A 23917-nucleotide genomic window follows, 5' to 3' on the forward strand; every position below is an offset into this window, starting at 1 on the left:
CCGCTTCAAATTTCTAATCTTTCGTGCTCAGGAAGGATGGAACCTTCGCAGCAGTTTCAACAATCTCACATGGCGTCTTCCCCGTCGAAGAGTGTATCGTCTTATTGTAGGCCAATTCCACCAAAGGTAAGTTCTTGTCCCATTGAGTCTTCTGATGCGAGATACAAGACTTCAATAAATCTAAAATCACTGAATTGGCAATCTCAAATTGCCCGTCAGTCTGCAAGTGGAACGATGACGAGAACTGCAACCGCGTGCCAATGTTCTCCCAAATTGCCTTCCAAAACAAACTCATAAATATGGGGTCTCTGTCGGAGACAATCGTCTCAGACGTGCCATGTAATCAGAAAATCATCGTGATCATTCTGTATTCTCGGGAGATCAAAAAATGAAATCCATTTCAATATTTTCCCAGGGGCGGGTGGGTATGAGTAAAGGCTGTAACAATCCCTGTGCCTTATGCCTGTCAAACTTGACCTTCTGGCATACCAAGCAACTGCGCACAAACTCTTCCATATCCTTCTTCAGTCTCCGCCAAAAGAAATCTCTCTCTACCCCTTTCATGGTGGTAGCAATGCCGCGGTGACCCGTAAAAGGTGGACAGTGGCAATCAGTCATAACCTTTTTCCTCAACGGCTGTGTAACGCACAACATAGTCTTTTTCATCAAGTAGCCTTCCTGAAGGGAGTATCCAGCTACTGTCTCCCCATCCTGTATCCGTGTGAAAATATCTGCAAAATCTATATCTGTGGCACACTGATCGACCATATCCTCGAAGCTCCTATGATGTATCGCGGAAATAGCCAGAAACAACGGTTTCCGAGACAAAGCATCTGCCACCACATTCTTCTGTCCCTGCACATGGACAATCTGGAAGTGGAACTGTGACAAGATGTTCACCCACCGCATCTTCTTTTCCGAAAGCTGCTTCTGTGACAAGAAGTAGCGCAATCTCTGATGGTCTGTAAAGACAGTAAAATCCGCTCCGAGTAGGTAATGCCGCCACTGAGTAAGAGCATGGATAACCGCCAAAAGCTCTTTCTCATAAATCTGTGCTGTCATCTCCGGCCTAGAGAACAAACGGCTCTCGTAAGCTATGACATGGCCTTCTTGCATCAAGACCGCACCCAGACTACGACCACAAGCATCACAATATACTTCAAATGACTTCTGCAAGTCCGACAAAGTCAAAATAGGTCTCGTAGTCAATTTCTCTTTCAATGTCCGAAAGGCAGTCACCTCTGTGGGTCCCCACGAAAAAGGTACTCCTTTCTGTGTCAAGGTATGCAAAGGGGAAGCAACCTCTGCAAACTTTCGTATGAACCGCCTGTAGTACGAACACAGTCCCAAGAAGCTTCTAGCTTCATGGACATTCCTCAAATCGGGCCAATCACGGATAGTCTCTATCTTGGCTGGCTTCATTTGCACTCCTGCGTTGACACAATGTGTCCCAAAAAGTGTATCTCTGGTAGGAAAAATTCACTTTTCTTAGCATTAATCACTAATGTGTGATCTCGTAATGCCTGAAAGACTTGAAGCAGATGATCTCTGTGTTCTGCCTCATTCTTCGAGAAAACAATGATGTCGTCAAAGAAAGTGCCAACAAATAGCCTGTACTCTCGAAAAATCCTATCCATCATCCGGTTAAATGTCGCAGGAGCATTGGTTAAGCCAAAAGGCATCACCAAAAACTCAAATAACCCAAAAGTCGTCCGAAAAGCTGTCTTGTAGACATCTCCTGGCGCTATCCTGATCTGATGGTATCCACTCTTCAAGTCAATCCTGCTAAAGCACGAGGATCCCTGTAACCTGTCGAGTATATCATCGATCCTAGGAATCGGAAATCTGTTCTTGATGGTGATTTAGTTGAGAGTGCTATAATCGATGCACATTCTCCAAGATCCGTCTTTCACTGAGTTCATAATCTTTTCATTCTGTACTCGGCTCACACAATAAGGTGGCCGATTCGGTGGCATGCTTCCAGATATTAGATCAATGGTATGATCTTCAAGCCCTCTCAAAAGCAATCGGCATGAGCGTGGAGAAAAAAAAATTAAAAAAAAAATCTTGGCGTTCTTTTCTTCAGGTCAAAACATATTCAACCTTTATCCATCGTTCAGTTCTCCCAAAAGAATGAGTAAGAAAACTGAAGTTCATCAAGTACAATCTCTAAGCCCTTCATTTATCAAAGTCGCTTTCTCGGCCCGGTAGTCAACCACGGCGTAGTTCTTGTGGTACCAAGGGATCCCGAGTAGAACGTCACTCGCGTGCCCTGAACACCCCTGTCATTGCAAACGAAGTTTGCCAATGCTCGGTGTAATGGCAACGTCCCATCCGGGTGCCGGTCGAACTACCTCCGCCTGTGGCGTCAGTCTGTCGGGCGTAGTTCCAAATCGAGCCGCCAATTCCAAGTGAAAAGAAGTTGGCCTTGGCTCCTTCAAAAGAGCTTCCTGATCCTTCACTTTGCCCTAAAAAAAACGGCAAAGTTTGTACTTTCATTCATTTGATTCGGTGCAAGTCCCACGCCATGTGGTACCAGTTCTACTTTTCTATCTGCCTTTTCTGCCACATTCCTCAGCTGCTCTCGAACTCTCAGACCTGTCGTCGTCTTTATCATTCTGTTCTTTCTGTGCCTTATCAGGGCACTTCGCGGAAATATGTCCATGTTCCCCGCATCCAAAGCACTTCCCCTCTCTGATGAAGCGAGCTCTCTCCTCAGGAGTAAGCTTGGGTCGTGCATCCTTTTTTTTTTTCTCTGGGTTGCTCTTTTTCATTCTACTTTCATTCCCAGAAGTCTGTTCGGCTCGTTGTGTCATGGCCTCATCTGTGGGGTAGGTCAGATTGCCACAGTGAATGGCAAAGCCCCGCTTCGCATGACTCATCAACTCCTGAATAGAAGCTGACTTCTGTTCCAAGCAGTGATCTCGGATCTCTGTAGGTAGACCCAAGGTAAACCGCTCAATCTGTTCTCTGAACGAGATCTTCTTGAATGAAGAGGTGGGTAGAAAAGAGCTCCAGAATCTTTCACAATAAGAATTCACTGTATCGCTCTTGGTCATCCGGAGATGGTTCCAAGCAGCTCGTATATCTTGCTCAAACTCTTGAGTCAACCAAGAAGAAATAAAAAGCCTCTTGAATTTCAGCCATGTAACTGGCACAGTCTTGCTTAATAGAAGCGCGGACCACCAAGTATGAGCATTCCCCTTAAAGTAAGAGGTAGCTCTCCGAATCTTGGAGTGCTCTGAATAGCGTCCTCCCGCGAAAGCGATGTCAAACTGCTATATAAAAGACACAGCCTTCGAAGCATTTGAGTATCCTGAAAAGTATCAAACTTGATCGAGTGGCCACCTTCCTTAAACTCTCGGACTTTCTTGCTTTTATCTTCGAGAAAGTCATACTGGTTGGCTTTGTAAAAATTCTTCTTGTTCGCATAAAACTTTCCGTCATCGGAATCTGAGCTGTCTGTAGACGAGTCCTCAGTAGAACTGTCAGTCTCTGAGCGAGATGTAGCCTTCTTTGCCTTTTTCTTGCCCGTTCCGAAGCTTTGTGTCTTGCTTCGCTTTTTGCTTTTTTTCTGTCTTCTTCGCTCTAATCCGAGGAGCTAGAAGAACTGTCAGAAGAAGAAGAAGAAGAACTGGGTACTCCTTCAAATCGAACACGCTTCTTCCGTTTCTTTGCTTTGTCGAATGTAGACTGACGACCCAAATATCCCGGGAAGTCAGTACCTTTGTTTTGCTTTTTGCCGTGCTTTTTGCCTTTCTTTTGCACGTCGAAAAGCTGAGCAATCCGTGCATCAACCACGTTCTCCAGTTCCTTCTCCGTATATTTCTTGGAGGCAGAAGGTTTCTTGAGAGCGGGTTTCGGGAGTGGTGTTGTGGTTCTCTTCCACTCCGTCTGTACCTCTTCCAAAGAGGTCTGGTTCATATATTTTGCCATCTTCGGGTCCTTGGCAAAATTGAGCATCATCTTTGTTGCATCGCCGATCAATTGACGACACTCCATCTCTGTTTGCTCCGCCTGAGTAGGCCGAGGCGGGCCATACTCTCTGCCTGAATCTTCGTTGTGATCCCAGCCCGCATCTCCAGATGCAAAGGGAGTCGACTGATCATTGCCTGAAGCCATAGGTGCCGCGGAAAAAAATTCGGGGATCGGATTTCCCGTAGAAGAGAAATCGGCCGTGCTCTGATACCACTGTAACAAACTTGGACACTCCAAGTCAAGAATCAACCGCGACAGCACCAAATAACCACTTCAAAATAATTCACAGATCACAATAGATTTGCACTGGCCCGGCGGAGTTCCGTGCCTAGAGATATTGGCCCCAAAGACTGGCGCCCCTTTCGGTATTTCTTTTTATATTAATCAATCATCAAAGTACAAGAGAGCGGTAGGGTTTCACTCTCAGACTCTGCGGTCCAGATGCTCTGAGAAGTGAGGCCCTCACCACTAATTTAAAGGTTACAAGGGATGCCCAAAAGCAGAGCCCCAAAAGCTTTTAAAATCAAAAGCATCAGTTCTCTCTCTCTCTTAGAGACTCTTTTTCTTTTTTTTTATAAAAAAAAGCAAAAGCAAAATTCGCGTCGCTCATCATTTTCCAAAATAATAATAATAATAATAATCCGCCTCCGCGATTTTCGGAAATTAGGGTTTTTGGCAAAAATTAGGGTTTGCACGAATTTTAGGGTTTTTGGCAGAAATTAGGGTTTCTGTTGTCCGCCACGTCATCACTTTGTGACATTTGGCTTGTTCAATGTTTGATCAAGTTACTTAACAAGCTGATTTACTCCATTTCACAAAGATAAGAGCGCTTTGTGGTTACGTTTCCTCATGAAGACCTCTCCTCTCTTAGCATGCTTCTATGCATTGGGGACTGACCGGCTAATTTGCTCCAAGCTTGATGTTAGGTGCAGCGGAAATGAATGTTGTTCTTTCTCAAGATGAGTGCTCCGGACTGTGCTCAAAGTTCCATTTACTTACGGAAGGGAGAACCTTCCATTCCTTTAATGAGAGAGTGCAAGTGATCACAAACAAAGTGGTAAACACTGTGCATGAAGGTGCTAAGACTGAGAGATAGAGAGAGAAGAATACGACACCAGAAAAGTAGTCAAACTCTCCTCCGAAGGCCCCACTCTCTATGGCGAGAGCGGACTACTATAGATTGCACGAATCTCTACAATCCAATGGACTTGCTGATGATGTCGACGAGGAGACCGGCTGAAATCTAAAAATGGTACTGGCTGAAATCTGCAAATCTTGTATCTGCTGAATTCTGACTCTGTGTCCGTGACGATGGCGATGACAACGATGCGACGACGACGCGCTGAAAACACAGATGCTAAAATCTGTGTTTTCCGGGCTGAATCTGCAAGCCTTGGCTGATCTGACCGTGCGGCGAGGATCTGCTGCGAGAAGGTGAGATCTACGAAGTTCGGGGGTTCTACTGCGGAGTCTGACTACTGAAAACTGAAAGCACTGATGCAGAGGGGCTGAAATGTTGCCGAAAACTACAAAACGCTAGGTTGACATGCTGATGCAAAAACACTAGGGCTGATTTGGGTTCTGTTGCAAGAACGCTAGGCAAATTGCTGGAATCTGCTAACGCCAGGCTTGTTCTGCTATCTGCAAAATGTTGGGCTGTCCTTGATGAAAAACGCTAGGCTGGTCTTTGTCCTATTGGCTGAAAACGCTAGGTTGACTGCCCGGGGGGGGGGGGTCTTACTGAGAAGGTGCCTGTTGAACACAAGGTTCCTGCTACCTCTTCTGCCAGAGCATGCTAGCGCTAGCTTTTCTTATACATATTCATAGCCAATTTGCCTTACCCAGTTTCCCAACAAAAGTCACTTAATAATAATAAGTGAAAATTGGCTAAAATAGGGAAAATAGGTCTATGCACTGTACAAATGCTCCTGATGGATTCTAACTGTAATCTAATGATCATGCTGTGTGCAACAAGAGGATATGTATCTACTCTAAGTGCCTGGACATGCACGGTCTACGAATAGACTCACAAAAGTGCCAGAACACTTCCTATTCCTAAGCTGACTGAACCCTAGACACGAAGTAGCTTGTCCACGTACACATAGGGTTAGATGTGCACGTGACATCCCCTCCTTTTTCAAGTGAGGTACTGGTCCCGAACTGTATGGCGTCGAGGGAGATCGCCAACAACGTCCAGAATCCTGAAAAGGACTCTTCGCCGGCCCACTCTGATGTGTGGGTCGTGCAATACTTGAGCTTCATAAAGGTCTGCAAAGCCTTCTTCTTTGGACCCCGCTGAAAGCGACACGGTCATCTTCAATGCTTCAACTTCGTCTATAGTCATGCGTCTACCTTCTTCAAGAATCTCCGAGGATGAAAATTCCCGAAACCACTTCCAGCACAAAAACATGAACATACCCATTCCATGTAAAGTGACTGGAAAAATTCTAGTCTTCTTCAAAGAATGTGCATGCAATGTAGATGAACATAGAGACAGAGTGTCAAACCGTTCATCAAACACACGCAAACAGTGAGATCGAATCTTGTCTTTCTGATCTATCCTTATCAACTGTGGCAAATCACAATGGAAATACCCATGCTTGGTGCTCAATCCGTCTTGTGCTCTTTCTAATACTGTGTCATGCCAAGGAAGAGACATTGAATGTGAATTCCTTGAATGCAAACATTTCATCTTTTCATGAGAAATCAGCATACATCCGTGCTCATTCATGAGTGAATCGTGCTCATCGTACAATATGGCATGCCTATGAAAAGGGATCACATAATGACGGTGACTAAAATACAAGAGCCAAAATCGATTCTTCGTGATTGATCGAATCCTCCTTTGGGGATTCTTTGGACCTCAACTCGAGAGCCAAGATCGGTTCTTCGTGATTGATCGAATCTGCAATGAGGTTATCTTCGCTAGAAAAAGCATCAACTAAACCATCATCCATGTGAACAATCACGTCGTGATCATACAAATCATCATGCTCGTGAATAATCACATCTTTATCCTGCAAATCATCATAATCGTGAATAATCACATCATTATCATGCAATTCATCATGCTTATCATTATCATGCAATTCATGTGTATCATGCTTTGGAGAAGACAAGACTGAGAGAGTCTCCTTCTCTTGTTTCTTTCCAATCTTCGCTTACATATTAGAAATAAGAGATGAAGAATGAACAACTCTCTCTCGTTGGTCTTTCTGCGCTTCACGCTCTAACTGTCTTTCTTCGCGCTCGCGATCCAATTCGGCTATTCTTTCTTCGTGCTCACGCTCTATGGCTGCCATTCTTTCTTCGTGCCACGCTCTCATCATGTCCATCATCGTCTTGACCAAAGCCTCCATAGGAGTTGGTACAATCCTTGGCGTATATGGGGAAGGGGGAGGATCAGAAAACCCTCCCAGTGGGGAAAAATTCTTCTTCGCCACTTCCATGCTCATCACCTCCATGCGAAGTATCCATTACGCTTCGGGTGATGACCTTACACTGAAGTCGTGGGTTCTTAAGTTCACAAGGAACTTGGGTTCTTGGGGGTCTTCAGTCTTGGGGTTCTCGAGGTTCGTGAGGATCTTGAGTTCTTCTTTAGCTTGCAATCTGTGTTAGAGAAGGATCTTCTCTTACCCGAGCTCTTCTCTTTCCCGCGGGCGCACCCCTTGGCGGCCTTGCGCTCACACCAAGGTTGCTTTTTCCCACCTCATGTCGATTGGCCGGCCGCTAAGTGCACGGTCCGCTCTTAATGAGTGAAAAGAGAAACAAGGGGAGGTTGGACAAGCCCTTCTTTCCTGGGTTTCCTGTCACTCTTCAAAGACACGATTAGGAATCGACACACCCAAGAGGACTTGGGTTACGTGCGACCGCAACAAGCAAAAAAAAATCCTGTGGTTCTTTCCTTGAGTGATACAGAACACTGCCAAAGCTCTAATAACAATGTTAGGTGCAGCGGAAATGAATGTTGTTCTTTCTCAAGATGAGTGCTCCAAACTGTGCTCAAGGTTCCTTTTACTTACGGAAGGGAGAGCCTTCCGTTCCTTTAATGGGAGAGTATCACAAACAAAGTGGTGATGTCACGTGACACATTCAACCCTATGTGTCCGTGGACAAGCTACAGCATGATCAGGGTTCAGTCAGTCCAGTCAAGTCCAGATTAGAAGAGATCTGGCACTTTTTGTGAGTCTATTCGTAGACCGTGCATGCCCAGTCACTTAGTATAGATGCATATCCTCTGGTTGCACACAGCATGATCATCAGTATTCCCTTCAGAATTCATCAAATTCAGTCAGGGGAATTTTCCAGTGCATTTAGCCTATTTTCCCTATTTTAGGCATTTTTCACTTATTATTTTGAAGTGACATTCCAACAAAAGTAGGTAGGGCAATTTTGCTAAGTTAATATATAAGCAAACCCAAGTTAGCACTCAATGGCAGAAGAGGCAACAGGAGCTTCCCACTCAACATGCATTCTTCTCAGCAAGAACCCTCAAGCACCATCAACCCTAGCGTTTTTGGACATCTTCAACACCTCCCCACCCCTAGCGTTTTTGGTCTCCAACAATACCTCTCCAAGCTCTGGCGTTTTCAGCATTGCATGTGTCGCCACAGTCCCAGATTTGCCTAGCGTTTTCATTAACGATACAGATCTGCCAGCGTTTGTGATTTTCAGCCTTGACAGCAGCCCAGACTCCTAGCGTTTTCAGCCCTAGCGACCACCTTCAGATCAGCGTTTTTTCCGGCAGTAAGACAACGTTTTTGCAGCAGATTTTCAGCATCAAGTACGGCGGTCAAATCAGCCCTAAGTACTTGCAAATACCCCCATTTTCAGCCTCCCAAAAACGCAGTAGACCAGCGTTTTTCAACAGTTCGAATCAGCCCGAAATTCAGCAGTTAGAAGACCGCAGATTTCAGCCCTAAAGTCGTCGTCGTCATCCCCGTCGTCGTCGTCGGCATAGGTCCCAAGTTGCATCAGTCCCTTGCATCCTCCTTGTACCACTTTGTGCAATCAATAGTCGACCACTCTCGCCAACGAGAGTGGGGCCTTCGGAGGAGGGTTTTACAACGTCTCTGGTGTCGTATCTCTCTTCTCTCTCTATCTCTCAGTCTCATACACTTGCACGCACAGTGTCCATTCACTTTGTTTGTGATCATAGCACTTTCCATTAAGAACGGAAGGCTCTCCCTTCCATAAGAACTAAAAGGAACCCTTGAGCACAGTTCGGAGCACTCATCTTGAGCAAAGCGCAAACAATCATTCCGCTGCACCTTACATTGGTATCAGAGCTTTGGCAGTGTTTTGTATCACTCAAGGAAAAAACCACAAGAATTTTTTTTGCTTGTTGCGGTCGCACGAACCCAAGTTCGCTTGGGCGTGTCGATTCCTACTCGTGGTTTTGAAGAGTGACAGGAATCCCAGGAAAGAAGGGCTTGTCCAGCCTCCCCTTGTGTCTCTTTTCACTCATTGAGAGCGGACCGTGCACTTAGCGGCCAGCCAATCGACGTGAGGTGGGAAAAAGCAACCTTGGTGTGAGCGCAAGGCCGCCAAGGGGTGCGCCCGCAGAAAGGAGTAGAACTCGGGTGAAGAGAAGATCCTTCTCAAACACTGTTTGCAAGCAAAAGAAAACCTCAAGAACCTCGAGATCCTCAAGAACCCAAGACCCTCAAGAACCCAAGTTCCTCGTGAACTTAAGAACCAAAGATCATAGTGCATGGTCGTCACCCGAAGCGGAATGGATACTTCGCATACAGGTGATGAGCATGAGAGAGGCGGCAAAGATTTTTCCCCACCAGGAGATTTTTTCGACCCTCCCCCTTCGCCATCTACGCCACGAGTTGTACTAACTCCTATGGAGATGATGGTCAAGCAGATGATGGCCATGATGGACAAACAAGAAGCAAATCGCCTTGCTAAGGACCGCGAGCAAGAAGCAAATCGCCTTACTCTAGAACGCGAGCGCGACGCACGCAAACAAAGAAAGGCGGAAGAGGCAGCACGAAGCGCGACCTTGGAGATTGAGCGAGAGGCTCAATGAGAACTACGAACTCAAGAATTGGTTCGACAGGTACTTGCCTCGAAGACCGAACCACCCAAAGATCGTGGGAGTTCCTCAAGTGGTGCAAGCCATGATGCGGATTCCAACCATCCAGGCACAGAGAAGTTGACTTTCAGTAAGTATGACGGTAAGATGGATGCTACGGTTATTCGTTCTTGGTTGCATCAATTTAATGCTTATTTTGCGACAACTAAGAAGACAGGAAATAGCAAAGTTTTGACGGCAGCTATGTACCTTGCTAGTGATGCCATCAATTGGTACCACGCATGGAAAGAGGCACAGCTAGCCGCGCACCTAGAGGAAGCCGACGAATTCACGCCCCTTTTCCTTCAATTGGGCTAATTTCCAAGACAAGCTCAAGGCGCGGTTTATGCCACCTGAGTACCTCGCACGATTGAAGGACGATTGGCGCGCTCTCAAGCAAAATGGTATGCCGGTTATGTCTTTTTCTAATCGTGTTTTGCAGCTAGGCACTCAATTACGAAAATCGAATGATGAGCGCAAAGAGGCTTTTCTCTTTGGATTGGACGAGTATATCAAGTACGATGTCGAGGTACTCGATCCAATCGATCTCAACAAGGCGGTAGCGATTACTCTCGCACAGGAGATGAAGCACAACAAGGGAAAGCCTAAGGAGAACAAGACTTCCACAAGTACCTCGCAGACTTCTCAGAACCCTCAAAACGGTAAGAACGGTAAGACTCGTAAAAATGGTAACTCTTCTAACCAATCTTCCAACAGTCTCTCAGAAAAGAATTCTTTCAATGAATCTAAGGGTAAGGCAAACACAATTGCTAAACCTAAGCTTACTCCAGATGAAAAGGTAGCACAAGGAATTGTAGAAGGATACATCACGTCGGAAGAGCAAAGCACTTATTCTAAGAAAGGTCGTTGTTTTCATTGTCACATTAAGGGTCACATAAAAAGAACATGTCCTAAGCTTGAATCGAATGAATCTAAAGAATCCACACAACCCACTTCATCTGTCAATGCAATGAATGATAACACGAGTGTGCCCCACGTTTCTCCTGACCCTCCCATTAATGATTCTCTCATTAAATGTTATGGTCGTACGTCGGAGCAACGTTTTGTCATATTGTTTGACCCAAGTAGTATGCATGATGTGATCAGTCCCTCTCTTGTTGAGAGAGCCCGCCTCGAAGTTAGTCCGAGATCTCCTATTGAGGTCTCTGGCTTTGTTCCCGGTATGGACGCTCTCCCCACGGAGGAGTGCCTTGATGTGTTTTTTGGAATTCAACAAGCTACCTTCACTAGACGATTTGTTGTTTCTCCTCTCTCAGGATGTGTTATGATTTTGGGCATTCGATGGTTTCGTGATAATAACGCTCTCATAGATTTTGCGGCTAACACTTTAACTCTCAATGCCTTAAGTGATTCTCATATTGTCATTCATGGAGAGGACATTGTTCATTCTCCCTCTCTCATTGCTAATATGCAGGACAAGATTGAAAGGATTCAGGAGAAGGAGACTCTCTCAGTCTCTTTTTCTCCACAGCATGACACACAGAATTTGCATGATTATGAGAAGCATGATGATTTGAATGATAATGATTTACATGATGGTTTGGATGACAAAGATAAGCATGATGATTTGCATGATCAAGATGTGATTTCTCACAAGCATGATGAGTTGCATGAAGAAGATGTGGTTGTCCACCAGGATGATGTGTTAGTGGATGCTTTTTCTAGCGAAGCTAACCTCGTTGCAGATTCGATCAATCACGAAGGATCGATCTTGGCTCTCGAGCCTAGGTCCAAAGAACCCTCACAGGAAGTATTATGTGTTCGCATGATTGATACGCACGCATTGTTCGAATGTTTCATTCGTGATCATTTCCTGTATTTTAGTCAGCATCGTTATGGGATCCCTTTTCCTAGGCATGACATATTGTATATTGAACATGTTTCTCTCACGGATGAGCACGAATATATGCGGATTTTTCATGAAAAGCTGAAAAGTATGCATTCAAGGAAGTCACATTCCGTCTCTCTTTTTTGGCATGACACATTTGTAGAAAGAGCACATGAAAGTACGAGCACCAAGCATGGGCATTTCCGTTGTGAATTGTCAAAGTTGATTGCTCTAGATCATAAGAGAAAGATTCGATCTCATTGTTTGCATATGTTTGATGAACAGGATGTCACTCCGTCTCTATGTTCATCTACATTGCATACACAGTCTTTAGAGAAGACAAGATTTTTTCCCTTCACTTTACATGGAATGGGTATGTTCATGGTTTTGTGTTGGAAATGGTTTCAGGAATTTTCAACCATGCAGATTCTTGAAGAAGAAAGAAGCAGGACTCTCGACGAAATTGAAGCATCGAAGGAGCCACAGAAGACTTTGTGTCGCTTTCGGCGCTGCCCAAAGAAGCAAGCGTTGCAGACCTTTATGAAGTTCAAGTACCGCACGACCCACACATCAAAGTGGGCCCACGAAGAGTCCCTTCTAGGATTCCGGATGCTATTGGCCATCTCCTTCGACGCCATACAGTTCGGTACCAGTACCTCACTTTGAAAACGAGGGGATATCACGTGACACATCCAACCCTATGTGTCCGTGGACAAGCTACAGCATGATCAGGGTTCAATCAGTCCAGTCAAGTCTAGATTAGAAGAGATCTGGCACTTTTTGTGAGTCTATTCGTAGACCGTGCATGCCCAGTCACTTAGTATAGATGCATATCCTCTAGTTGCACACAGCATGATCATCAGTATTCCCTTCAGAATCCATCAGATTCAGTCAGCGGAATTTTCCAATGCATTTAGCCTATTTTCCCTATTTTTGACATTTTTCACTTATTATTTTTAAGTGACTTTCCAACAAAAGTAGGTAGGGCAATTTTGCTAAGTTAATATATAAGCAAACCCAAGTTAGCACTCAATGGCAGAAGAGGCAGCAGGAGCTTCCCACTCAACATGCATTCTTCTCAGCAAGAACCCTCAAGCACCATCAACCCTAGCGTTTTTGGACATCTCCAACACCTCCCCACCCCTAGCGTTTTTGGACTCCAACAATACCTCTCCAAGCTCTGGCGTTTTCAGCATTGCATGTGTCGCCACAGTCCCAGATTTGCCTAGCATTTTCATTAACGATCCAGATCTGCCAACGTTTGTGATTTTCAGCCTTGACAGCATCCCAGACTCCTAGCGTTTTCAGCCCTAGCGACCACATTCAGATCAGCGTTTTTTCCAGCAGTAAGAGAGCGTTTTTGCAGCAGATTTTCAGCATCAAGTACGGCGGTCAAATCAGCACTAAGTACTTGCAGATACCCCCATTTTCAGCCTCCCAAAAACGCAGCAGACCAGCGTTTTTCAACAGTCCGAATCAGCCCAAAATTCAGCAGTTAGAAGACCGCAGGTTTCAGCCCTAAAGTCGTCGTCGTCGTCATCAGCATAGTCCCAGGTTGCATCAGTCCCTTGCATCGTCCTTGTACCACTTTGTGCAATCAATAGTCGACCACTCTCGCCGACGAGAGTGGGGCCTTCGCAAGAGGGTTTTACGTCTCTGGTGTCGTATCTCTCTTCTCTCTCTATTTCTCAGTCTCATACACTTGCACGCAGAGTGTCCATTCACTTTGTTTGTGATCATAGCACTTACCATTAACAACGGAAGGCTCTCCCTTCCATAAGAACTAAAAGGAACCCTTGAGCACAGTTCAGAGCACTCATCTTGAGCAAAGCGCAAACAATCATTCCGCTGCACCTAACAGGTGAACACTGTGCATGAAGGTGCTGAGACTGAGAGATAGAGAGAGAAGAATATGACACCAGAAAAGTTGTCAAACCCTCCTCCGAAGGCCCCCTCTCTATGGCGAGAGCGGTCTACTATAGATTTCACAAATCTCTACAATGCAATGGACTTGCTGACGATGTCGACAACGATGAGGACGACGACGAGACGGGCTGAAATCTGAAAACACTACTGGCTGAAATATGCAAATCTTGTATCTGCTGAATTCTAACTTTGTCGGTGACGACGGCGATGATGATGATGCTCGCTGAAAACGTAGATTCTGAAATCTGTGTTTTCCGGCCTGAATCTGCAAACCTTGGCTGATCTCACCGTGCGGCAAGGATCTGCTGCGAGAAGGTGAGATCTGCGAGGTTTGGGTGTTCTACTGCGGAGTTTGACTGCTGAAAACTGAAAACGCTGATGCAAAGGGGATGAAATGTCGCCGGAAACTGCAAAACGCTAGGTTGACATGCTGATGCAAAAACGCTAGGGCTGATTTGGGTTCTGCTGCAAAAACGCTAGGCAAACTGTTGGAATCTGCCAACGCCAGGCTTGTTCTGCTGTCTGCAAAACGCTCGGATGTCCTTAATGAAAAATGCTAGGCTGGTCTTTGTCCTGCTGGCTGTAAACGCTATGTTGACTACCCGAGGGGGGGTCTTGCTGAGAAGGTGCCTCTTGAACACAAGTTCCTGTTGCCTCTTCTGCCAGAGAATGCTAGCGCTAGCTTTTCTTATATATATATTCATAGCCAATTTTCCCTACCCAATTTCCCGACAAAACTCACTTGATAATAATAAGTAAAAATTAGTGAAAATTGGCTAAAATAGGGAAAATAGGTCTATGCACTGTAAAAATGCTCCTAATGGGTTCTAACTGTAATCTGATGATCATGTTGTGTGCAACCAAAGGATATGCATCTACTCTAAGTGCCTAGACATGCACCGTCTGCAAACAGACTCACAAAAGTGCCAGAACACTTCCTATTCCTAAGCTGACTGAACCCTAGACATGAAGTAGCTTGTCCACGTACACATAGGGTTAGATGTGCACGTGACACTTGATTAAGACATCATTGGAGTTCCCTGTTAATGAAGGTAGGGCAACTTCAATCTTCGTTTCCGGCATGAAGGTCTCAACTTGCTTTGTGTCTTCTCACGCAAAAGGGCACCGATCAAGGCCCACTCCAAATTTAATGCATAGTGTCCTCATAGATCTACATTTGGCCCCCCCAAACAAGGAAACACACGTCTGAAGTTCAATTCTGAGTCCCAAGTTGTATCTTGTTCAACTTTGAGAGAGATTTAACAAGCTGACCTACTCTTCATGCAACTAGACATTGTCAATTGTTGGACAATTGTTCGTCGATATAGCACATATGAAGCGAAGATGCCTTCCTTATTTTGCATCACATCTAGATCGGTCACATTGAATACAATGGTCTTGAGATACTGGAGCGGTTCTAGCAAGGTTGGAGAAGAGACATGTTGCCTTTTTTTTCCTTAGTATGGAGATTTTTCGTTAGTTGACTATATAGTACTGATTTGAAGTAATACAACCTTGAAAAGATAAGACCAATATGAAGAGAATTTCTACTTCTCCACACAATCACGAAACTCACATGGAGAAAGGAGCCAGAAAATGTGAAGCAAGGATTCCTATCGCGATATATCTCTTCATCTGCAATTTTAGGAGGACAAGCCCAGACGGACTTTAAGAAAAGCTCTGGATGTTTTCAATGGATGCAATAGGAGAGTGTCTTACTGAATGCAATATAGTCAACCGCTTGCAATGTAGCCAATGAATGACAGCCAAATGAAATTTGGTGACATTGCACTCGACAAACAACCACATTCGTGCCTTTCTCTCCAAAGCCTAGATACATGAAGCTCTCAATTGTCTTCATCAAATGTAAGCACGCACTTTTGGAAGTTTTGGATGAGCTTCACATTCAAAATGTCATTTATTGGCTTAAAGTACAAAGCCAAGAAGCTGTCACTGTTTCCAGCAAATATGGAGTGAGTGCTCTCCTCTTGGTACAATCACCTACGGTTGCATATTGGAGACATGTGGCATTGTGCAAAGCATTGTTTCTATGGTCGCATGGTTGCATGTTGAAGGCATATGGTCTTATACAAAGCATTGACGTTGGCAAACAAAGTCTAAATGAGATAGTCGAGGGCTAGGAGGATCTATGCTCTTTCAGAGCGCCTATAGAATGGAAGATTCTCTCTAGAAGCCTATCCCTCAAGCAAGAGCCTCTCTCCAAACACAATTTTCCTATAGTTGGCATGCAAGATGCGAGTCGATAACAAGAGCCACTGTTTGAAGGGGGAGGGGGGGGGGATGTGGGGGGGAGGGATCGTGTTTGCCAATGCTTGTCAACAAGCCTATCGCTGTGCACTTTTGAACACACACAAAAATTGTTACTAAGTGCCCTGTCAACATATATGTAAGTTATGGAACACATTTAAAAGCCCCCGCAAATCCTGTGACAACAGCTGTTGGAGATGTGGTACCCTGTAATGAATGATTGCAATACACACCCAATGCATGATTAGTATACACCCAATAGGCACAGCACCAAGAACAGCTGTAGCCTGTTCTCAGTAAGTGCGGCACAGAAATTTTACGCAATTTTAGGACACAACCAGCAAAGGATAAAAAGGAAGCTCTAGAATCTGTTGAAGACAGAGAATACATGCAATAGAGCTGGGACAAGGAAGTTCTGGTTGATTTTGGAGGATAAAAAACAATAACTTCACTCCACTTGTGGCCACCTATGGCTGCATTTCAAAGGCATGTCTAATCACGCACAATGTTGACAAGGCATTGTTAGTCTGGGAATGTCACATATCAGCACCATGCTGATAATACTCTGGTCAACATGCAGACCAGTTGTAGTGTACAGTTCAAAGCACACAACACGTTTTCGACGAACATCCTGTCGGGATGCGACCTATCGTTGCAATGCAAAACCATAGGATATGCCCATTTGAGGGAGACTGGGTTTAATGACTGTGTAGCAAGGGGTTCCCTCGACATGTAGTAGTCCATTGACCAGCTCAATTCCTTTCAACCTTCATTCATGCAGAGTAAAAGAGTAGAGGAAAGTTCAGGAGGTTGACGACACAGAGATCAACTTCTAGCTAACAGCTATCGATTCTTTTTTGGGTAAACTGATGTAAACAAGCCTTGTGAAAGCAAGCATTATGCGATGGGCTTGTGGCAGGTAAGCACAGTCAAAAATCTATAATCAATTATCCCTACCGATGTCTCCAACGCATAGTTTGCATTGGAATTCCCAAACCCTAGAAAAGAAATCTTCATGAAGATCATCAAAAAGTAACAGAAACACTTTATCTCATAGTGGAAAATACATGAATGTACCTCATCCTCATGGATGGCGCCATTCCAGCACACAGATTCCACATTTGTACGGATGGCAGAGGCAACTATTTGCTTTGCAGCTTCCCAATCTTGAGACAAGGCTTGTGACTCCGCGTCAGCAATGAGGTGCAACGAGCTCTTCAACTGCTGCAGGCAGAGCCGAGAGGTGCCAAAGGAGGGGAGGGTTTGCACATGCGCGATGGTAGAGCGAGCGCGGCGGAGGTTTCTGAGGACGATCTGCTGGTTCAAGTTGGGTTCTTCTGCATGGGCTGCGTGGGAGAAAGCAAGCAGCAGCAGGAGAGGAAGCAGGCAGGAACTCGTGAAAGAGAGAGGTCGCCCCTCCATCGCGATCGCCATCTCACATAACCTTTGGTGAGTCTGCAGGCGTTCCTCGTTAAGAATGGCGCGTAACAGCATGCCTCTCCGCGTGCCGCACCCCTTCACCTCCCCACACTAACGTTTAGAGGCCTTCGACAGCGTGCATTACACAGGCTAATTTCTTTACTTGGTGAGCCTAGGCTAATGTCCTCTTTCAGTTCCTCCGCACAAGACTGAGCCACGTGGAGGGGCAAATTCGCTATATGTAATTACTTCGTCGGCACAAACGCTTTTTTTTTTTTGAAAGGAGATGCGTAATCCCAGATTCCTACTATTGAGGACACACATGCGATGAAGGCAGCGACAATCAGGAGTTGGCCGGGGTCTTGTAGGGTAGGGCGCTCCTTGCATTCTTGTCCAAAGCTTCATAAAAGCAGCGCTGGCAATCAGAACTTCTGAAGCAAGGAAGAGAGGAAAGAGAAAACTGCCCCCCTCATCATCATGCGTATAAATGCTTGTAAATTTTGTCTACAGAGAGTTTTGTGCTTGATCTAGCATGCAGAGAGCTCTTGCTTGATCTAGCATGTATACTCGTTTCTTTTCTTCTTGTGGATAGTGCAGAGTAAAGAGACCCTTTCAATTTAAGACCTCAAGTCGTGCTTGGTCAAACCTCTCACAAACAAAGGGACAATTTTGTATGCAATTTGGGGGCGTTGTAGGCCAGTTATGGCTGAGCATGTTGCATGCAACTACGAGCTGCTGACTAGAGGTTGCACTTTGGCAAAAACAATCTCTAGAGTTGATGCAAGGCAAAAGCATGAATAGTGTTTTGTACCATATCCAAGGATTTGCAGTGACATCAAAGGGTGCCCCTCTCACTGTGGTTCAAACACACTAGAGAGAGCAGAAAAGAGTACAAAGACCACCATTGGAAAACTTTTTATTTCGCAGATATGCGTCGACAATTGCCTGCTTTAGGTATATGAATCGAACTCGGTGGATCCCGATATGGCCATTTTGTTGTTTTCCAGTTGCACAAGTTGCTAACTGTTGAGGAAGAAGCACGCAAACCCTTGCAAGTCCCAATTTCCAATGCACTTACACACAACCATGCCTACATTGCAATTCACGCCTTGAGTCCACCTGTTGATGAGATACAAACAAATCTACACAATTCACAACAAAAAACTTCCTGAGATTCTTCATGCTTTTGTAGGGTTAGCAACCCACCATAGCTAGAAGATCTTTCTGACTGACGTTGCTAGCAGAGCAAGGGGTAGAGCAGTCACTAACAATAGCTTTTCACCAGTCGCTCTACACGAGGGAGCACCATCACATGGAATACATTAATAGCAGGTTATAGTCAGTATGGCTCATCTTTTTTATAGAATGCAAGTCAGTAGTACATAGCCAAATGATGTTCTCCTTGCATCCACAAGAGTAGTACAAAGCCAGATGATGTTCTCCTTGCATCCATAAGAGAATCTAGGGATACAGGATTTATTGAGAATGTGACACTCTAGACTTGACTCGAAGTTTTCGGTACAAGACATGCTTATTAGTATGTATGTCGAATGTGATGATGGTTGCAGGTTGACTGACATGATACCAGCAAAGAGTTTATATGCATGGAATGCTACCTTTGTAGATAATATCTAGCATCAGATGGCAGATGTTTCCTCCATTGTGAATGTTTTGGAAGCATGCACCAAGCTACAGGATTCATGGCAAGGCCAATTCATGCATACATGGAGCTTTCGTTATGAGTTGCAAGGGACATTGACCATTGGAAATGCTCTCGTCGAATTTTCTATGAACTGTCAACGTGTGAAGATGGCTCAGGGCGTGTTTTGGGGTTTAAAAGACACAATGACTTGGAATTCCATGATTGCTGGTTACTTGGTGAGCCAAAGGCTCTTTTTCTCCTCTTTGAGCCCACAAGCCACCATGTGGTGCTTGCACAACACCTAAAAAAAACCGCCACCGAAGTCCAAAAGCTCCGCCAGATCGCCTCGATAGAGACCGCCTTCGAAGACAGCAATGTTGAGATCCTCACCACTCACACTCTTGCTTTCCTCAGCCTTGCAGCTTCTCCCATCGGCGGATCCACTGCCGGTATCTGGCCTGCCCGTAAGCATGGTGCCGATGTCATCGACACCAGCATCTGGCATGAGCGCAATAACTTCCGTGACAATGCTGACTTTTCCCTTGTGCCTCCCTGGTGGTAGGCTTATGTGAATTATCACCTACCTTCAGTTCCTCCCGTTGCAACCGCAAGCTCATCGGTGCACACACTTTCGTCCGTGGCTTCAAGGTCGCGGTTTTCGGCTCACTCGTCGGCAACGTTGGATTCCCATGCATCCCCCCGAGACAGTCATGGGCATGGTACACACACGTCCTCCATTGCCGCTGGCATGTTTGTACTTGATGCTAGCCTCTCTGGTGCGGCACGGCACCACATGCACGCATTGCAATGTACAAAGTCTGCTGGAATTCATCTTGCTTTAACTCTGATATAATTCTTGCGGGGTTCGACGCAGCCATTCTCGATGGTGTGGATGTCATCTCTGTGTCTATTGGTGGCACAATAGCACGTCCATTCTACAATAAAAATGTGATTGTGATAGGTGCATTCCTTGCAATGGCAAATGTCGGTAGGTAATGCTGGACCAACACTTGGAGGAAGCACTACAAGTGTGGCTTTGTGGATATTCAGCATTGCTGCAAGCTCAGTTGACAGAGAATTCCCGGCACCGGTAATCTTGGGTAATGGGAAGGAGTACAAGGGCATGTCCATATGGCATACCAAAGTAAGGGACGACCCACTGGTCTATATATGCAGGCAGTGTGGTGGTGCTGGGTGGCATTGCATCTCTTGCCCGGGAGTGTACGTCTTCATATGTGCTCTCATCTGATGCCATCAAGGGGAAGACAGTGCTATATTGTGTTGATCATGATGATAAAAATGAGGAAGCAAAGGGGTTTGCAGCTGTCTTTAAAGCCGGTGGTATCGGCATGATTCTCAGCAATGGTGTTTCGGAAGGTGAGGACTTTAGGTCACCACATTCTCCCCGCTACCTTGGTTGGGCACTCTTCGGTGAAGGAGATCCTACAATACATCAAGTCAACTAAGAATCCAACAGCTCATGTACAGTTTCTAGGAACTAAACTTGGAATTAGGCCAACTCCAATGATGGCTGCATTCTCTTCACGTGGTCCTAAGTTCTAACCTCATTGCACCGGACATTTTGAAGCCTGCCATCACTGCTCCTGGCATCAACATCATTGCCGCATGGATAGGATTTCAAGCACCCTTAGGATTGGCTGAATACCGAAGGAGAGAGAGAGAGAGATTCAATATCCTGTCGGGCTCGTTGATGTCATGCCCACATGTGGCAAGTGTGACAGCACTTCTCAAGGCTATACATCCCGCATGGAGCGCGACAGCAATACATTTTGAAGCCTGTCATCATTGCTCCTGGCGTCAACATCCTTGCCGCATGGAATATAGGATTCCAAGCACCTTTAGGATTAGTTGAAGACAGAAGGAGAGAGGATTTCAATATCCTGTTGGGCACGTCGATGTCATGCTCACATGTGGCAAGTGTTGACAGCACTTCTCAAAGTTGTACATCCCACATGGAGCCCGCCAACAATACGATCCGTACTTGTGGCAACGGCAAAGGTGACGGACAACACAGGACTGGCAATAGCAAATGCCTGGATTGAAACCACAGCAGTTAGGACTGCTTAAGGTGTAGGCCACATCGATCTGAGCATGGCTCCAAGACTACACCGATTTTCAGTGTAGTCAAAACTATACAGGGTGTATTTGTGGGTGCAGGTATCTGCTATAGAGAAAGAAGTCCAAACAAGATGGGCGATTTAAACTACCCTTCATAATCGGAATAAGGGCAACACATTTGAGGCTACATTCACAAGGACACTAACAAATAGTGAGAAGAAGGAAAGTTTTACTGGAAGCATGGCAATTATGAACACATAGATCGAAGCGGGAACGACCGAGATGCAACCACGACTCCAACTCAACAACACTTCAAGGTCCGTTATCTGCATCCAATTCTCCATGCCTACGCTTTTGCATGGTTCAACACATAGAACATAAAGTTAGATATGCTTTGCTTTAAGCTTAATCAATATCCTCTATGTTTTGCATTTGTCTTGACTCTTGTTTTGTGTCTGACAGAGAGTACATATATTCACAACAGTGGCCATTTTGATTGCACAAGCACGACTCCAGTTCGACAACATTGCAAGGTCCGTTATCTAGATCTAATTTCCTGTGCTCATACGTTTGCTTGGCGCAACACATAAATGCTACGGGGTAGGGCACGGCTTCCGTTTCTTATTATTTCTGGAGAGACCACAGTGCCAACTCTCCACCATACTTTTGTATGGCACTTCTGCATGACGTGCACTGTATACTTAGCATTTTCAATCTGTGGCGCTTCATTGCAAGACGAAATGTTTAACTATTCACATTGCTTTTCTGAAGCTTGACTCAAAGATCGGCGTGAAGCTTGCGCAATCGAAAAGCACCTGTAAAGTATTGCAAGTAAGTAAAACACTTCATTTCTAATTGCCATACTATATATGTCCTCGTTTCTCCCATACTAGGTCTCAATATGACGTAGTCCCACCAAGCAAGACTAGTTACAAACTAGTAGGTGATTCAATTTTTTTAAAGGAAATTAAGAGGAGAATCAAGGGTGATTCTCCTGTAGCTTTGCTGCCCGTCGCCAGAACGTCAGTTCGCCCGCCAGAACCTGAGTTCGCATGGGTAAGCTGGGCGTCCTGCATGCGGTACTGCTTTTAATGCAGGGCGTGGTAGTTGATAGCGGCAGGGGTTGGCAGTTGGCAGCCAGAGTATTGCCACGCACGCAATAGCGACAAGGGTCGCGCACAGTAGGCGGGCAGAGTACCATCGCACAGACAAGAGGTAGCTTGCCGTGAGCACGTCGGGCGATGGCAGACGAGCTAGCGAGGGGCCGCAGATTTATATTTTCTTTTTTCATGGGTAGCCTTTACCAGCACGTTGAGGTACCTGGTGGAGTGGTTACGGGAAATTACCATCTCTTTGATGTGTCACAGGTGTGAGGGTTCAAAACTCAGGGATTCTTTTGTAAGAGCAATTAATAAATCTTGCTTCGAAAGGAAAGAGAGATTCTCACAGAATCTCAGTAGAAATTGAGTAAAACAAAAGGGGAGCTAGTATGTCCCTACGATGTTAAAAAAATCGTTATTATATCGAATCTGAGAGGATGCTCTATTAATTGAAAGTGCTACTGTCGACGCGTGGGTAACAGCGGGGATGGCGTAGTCATCAACACCAGCAAGCTAGGCAAAGGAAATGGAAGCGCAAGAGGGAGGGAGAGAGGTCAACACACATGGCATGAAGTGGAGCAGCAGGCGCAAGTGGACGAGGGCTTGGGAAGGGGTTTAAATACATTTAAAAAAAAATAAAAGGTGTATTTTGGTATCACCAAAACCGGTTGGCTGAGTTGGTTAGCTTCGCGATTTGCTGGCCGGCCCGTCAAAGTTCAATTCTGGAATGCGACTCTGAATTTTGCTGCTCTGTGTGCGCCAAGCCAAGAAATGAAGGATCTCAAAAGATTCGTGTACAATATAATACCAAAGCCACCAGTATCGCAATATCGCACTAGTTTGTAGAAGTTTAGCGTGCAAATAGGGGGCTCGCTCCGTTTCACAAACTTTTGTTGTAGCAACAAAAGTTTGTGAAACTACGCTCAACATCCTGCTTTACTACCTGCACGCGGTAGTAAACAACCCTTCAATAATGAAGCAAACAGGACCACCTGCTTTCATCGGTTGAATTCAGTAAAACTGTTGGGCATGGGAATGTGTAGCGCAAATCAAGGGCAAGCTACTTGCATAGTTAGCACAGTTAGAAGCTACTTGTGAAACCCACAGTGTGAATATGCTCTTGGTGCATTCGACATTCCCCCGGAGTCAATCCTGGGTCTTCCTCCGACCTTGAGCACCACCCCAAATTGCATTTCTCAACCATTGCAACCTCTATTTTTGCACCCAAAAAAAATGCAACCTCTATCATCGCTAAGTGGATACCAGCCCCCCACCCTTTTCTGGCCAGCCCAAAGGGCAAAGGCCATAGAGATGCTTTCTCTTTTTGGCTCGCAAAAAATGATTATTTTTTTTAGAACAAAAAAAGTGAGTGTTGTAGTAAGCATTCATTAGAAAGTGATCAGTGGATGTGGTGGGCAGTTGATGTGGCTAGCCTGTATAAATCGTATGTGTCTCTCTCTCTCTTTCTCGCTCCGTGTTTTTGCTAGTTCTCGTTGTGTCCATGCTAGTGCTAGAGAGAGAGAGAGAGAGAGAGAGAGAGAGTCATAATAATCAATATCTAATTCTCCTAAATG

The 23917-nt window shown here is 45.3% G+C and overlaps 1 protein-coding gene and 1 pseudogene across 1 annotated transcript in view; one reads left to right on the forward strand and one right to left on the reverse strand.

The window, feature by feature from the left end:
* The window catches only part of LOC147417769 (putative pectate lyase 4), a 40769-nt gene extending 23106 nt beyond the window's left edge, over positions 1–17663 (reverse strand). Inside the window, exon 1 of the mRNA XM_086506886.1 lies at positions 17181–17663. Coding sequence (XP_086363012.1) covers positions 17181–17597 — 417 coding nt within the window. The 5' untranslated portion in view covers positions 17598–17663. The remainder of the gene's footprint in view (positions 1–17180) is intronic.
* A 1500-nt stretch (positions 17664–19163) lies between these two features.
* LOC147417770 (subtilisin-like protease SBT1.6) lies at positions 19164–21504 on the forward strand (annotated as a pseudogene).
* The last annotated feature ends 2413 nt before the right edge of the window (positions 21505–23917 follow it).

Source organism: Adiantum capillus-veneris, chromosome 30 (assembly GCF_014529385.1).
Source record: "Adiantum capillus-veneris isolate H3 chromosome 30, ASM1452938v2, whole genome shotgun sequence".
Lineage (NCBI taxonomy): Eukaryota > Viridiplantae > Streptophyta > Polypodiopsida > Polypodiales > Pteridaceae > Adiantum > Adiantum capillus-veneris.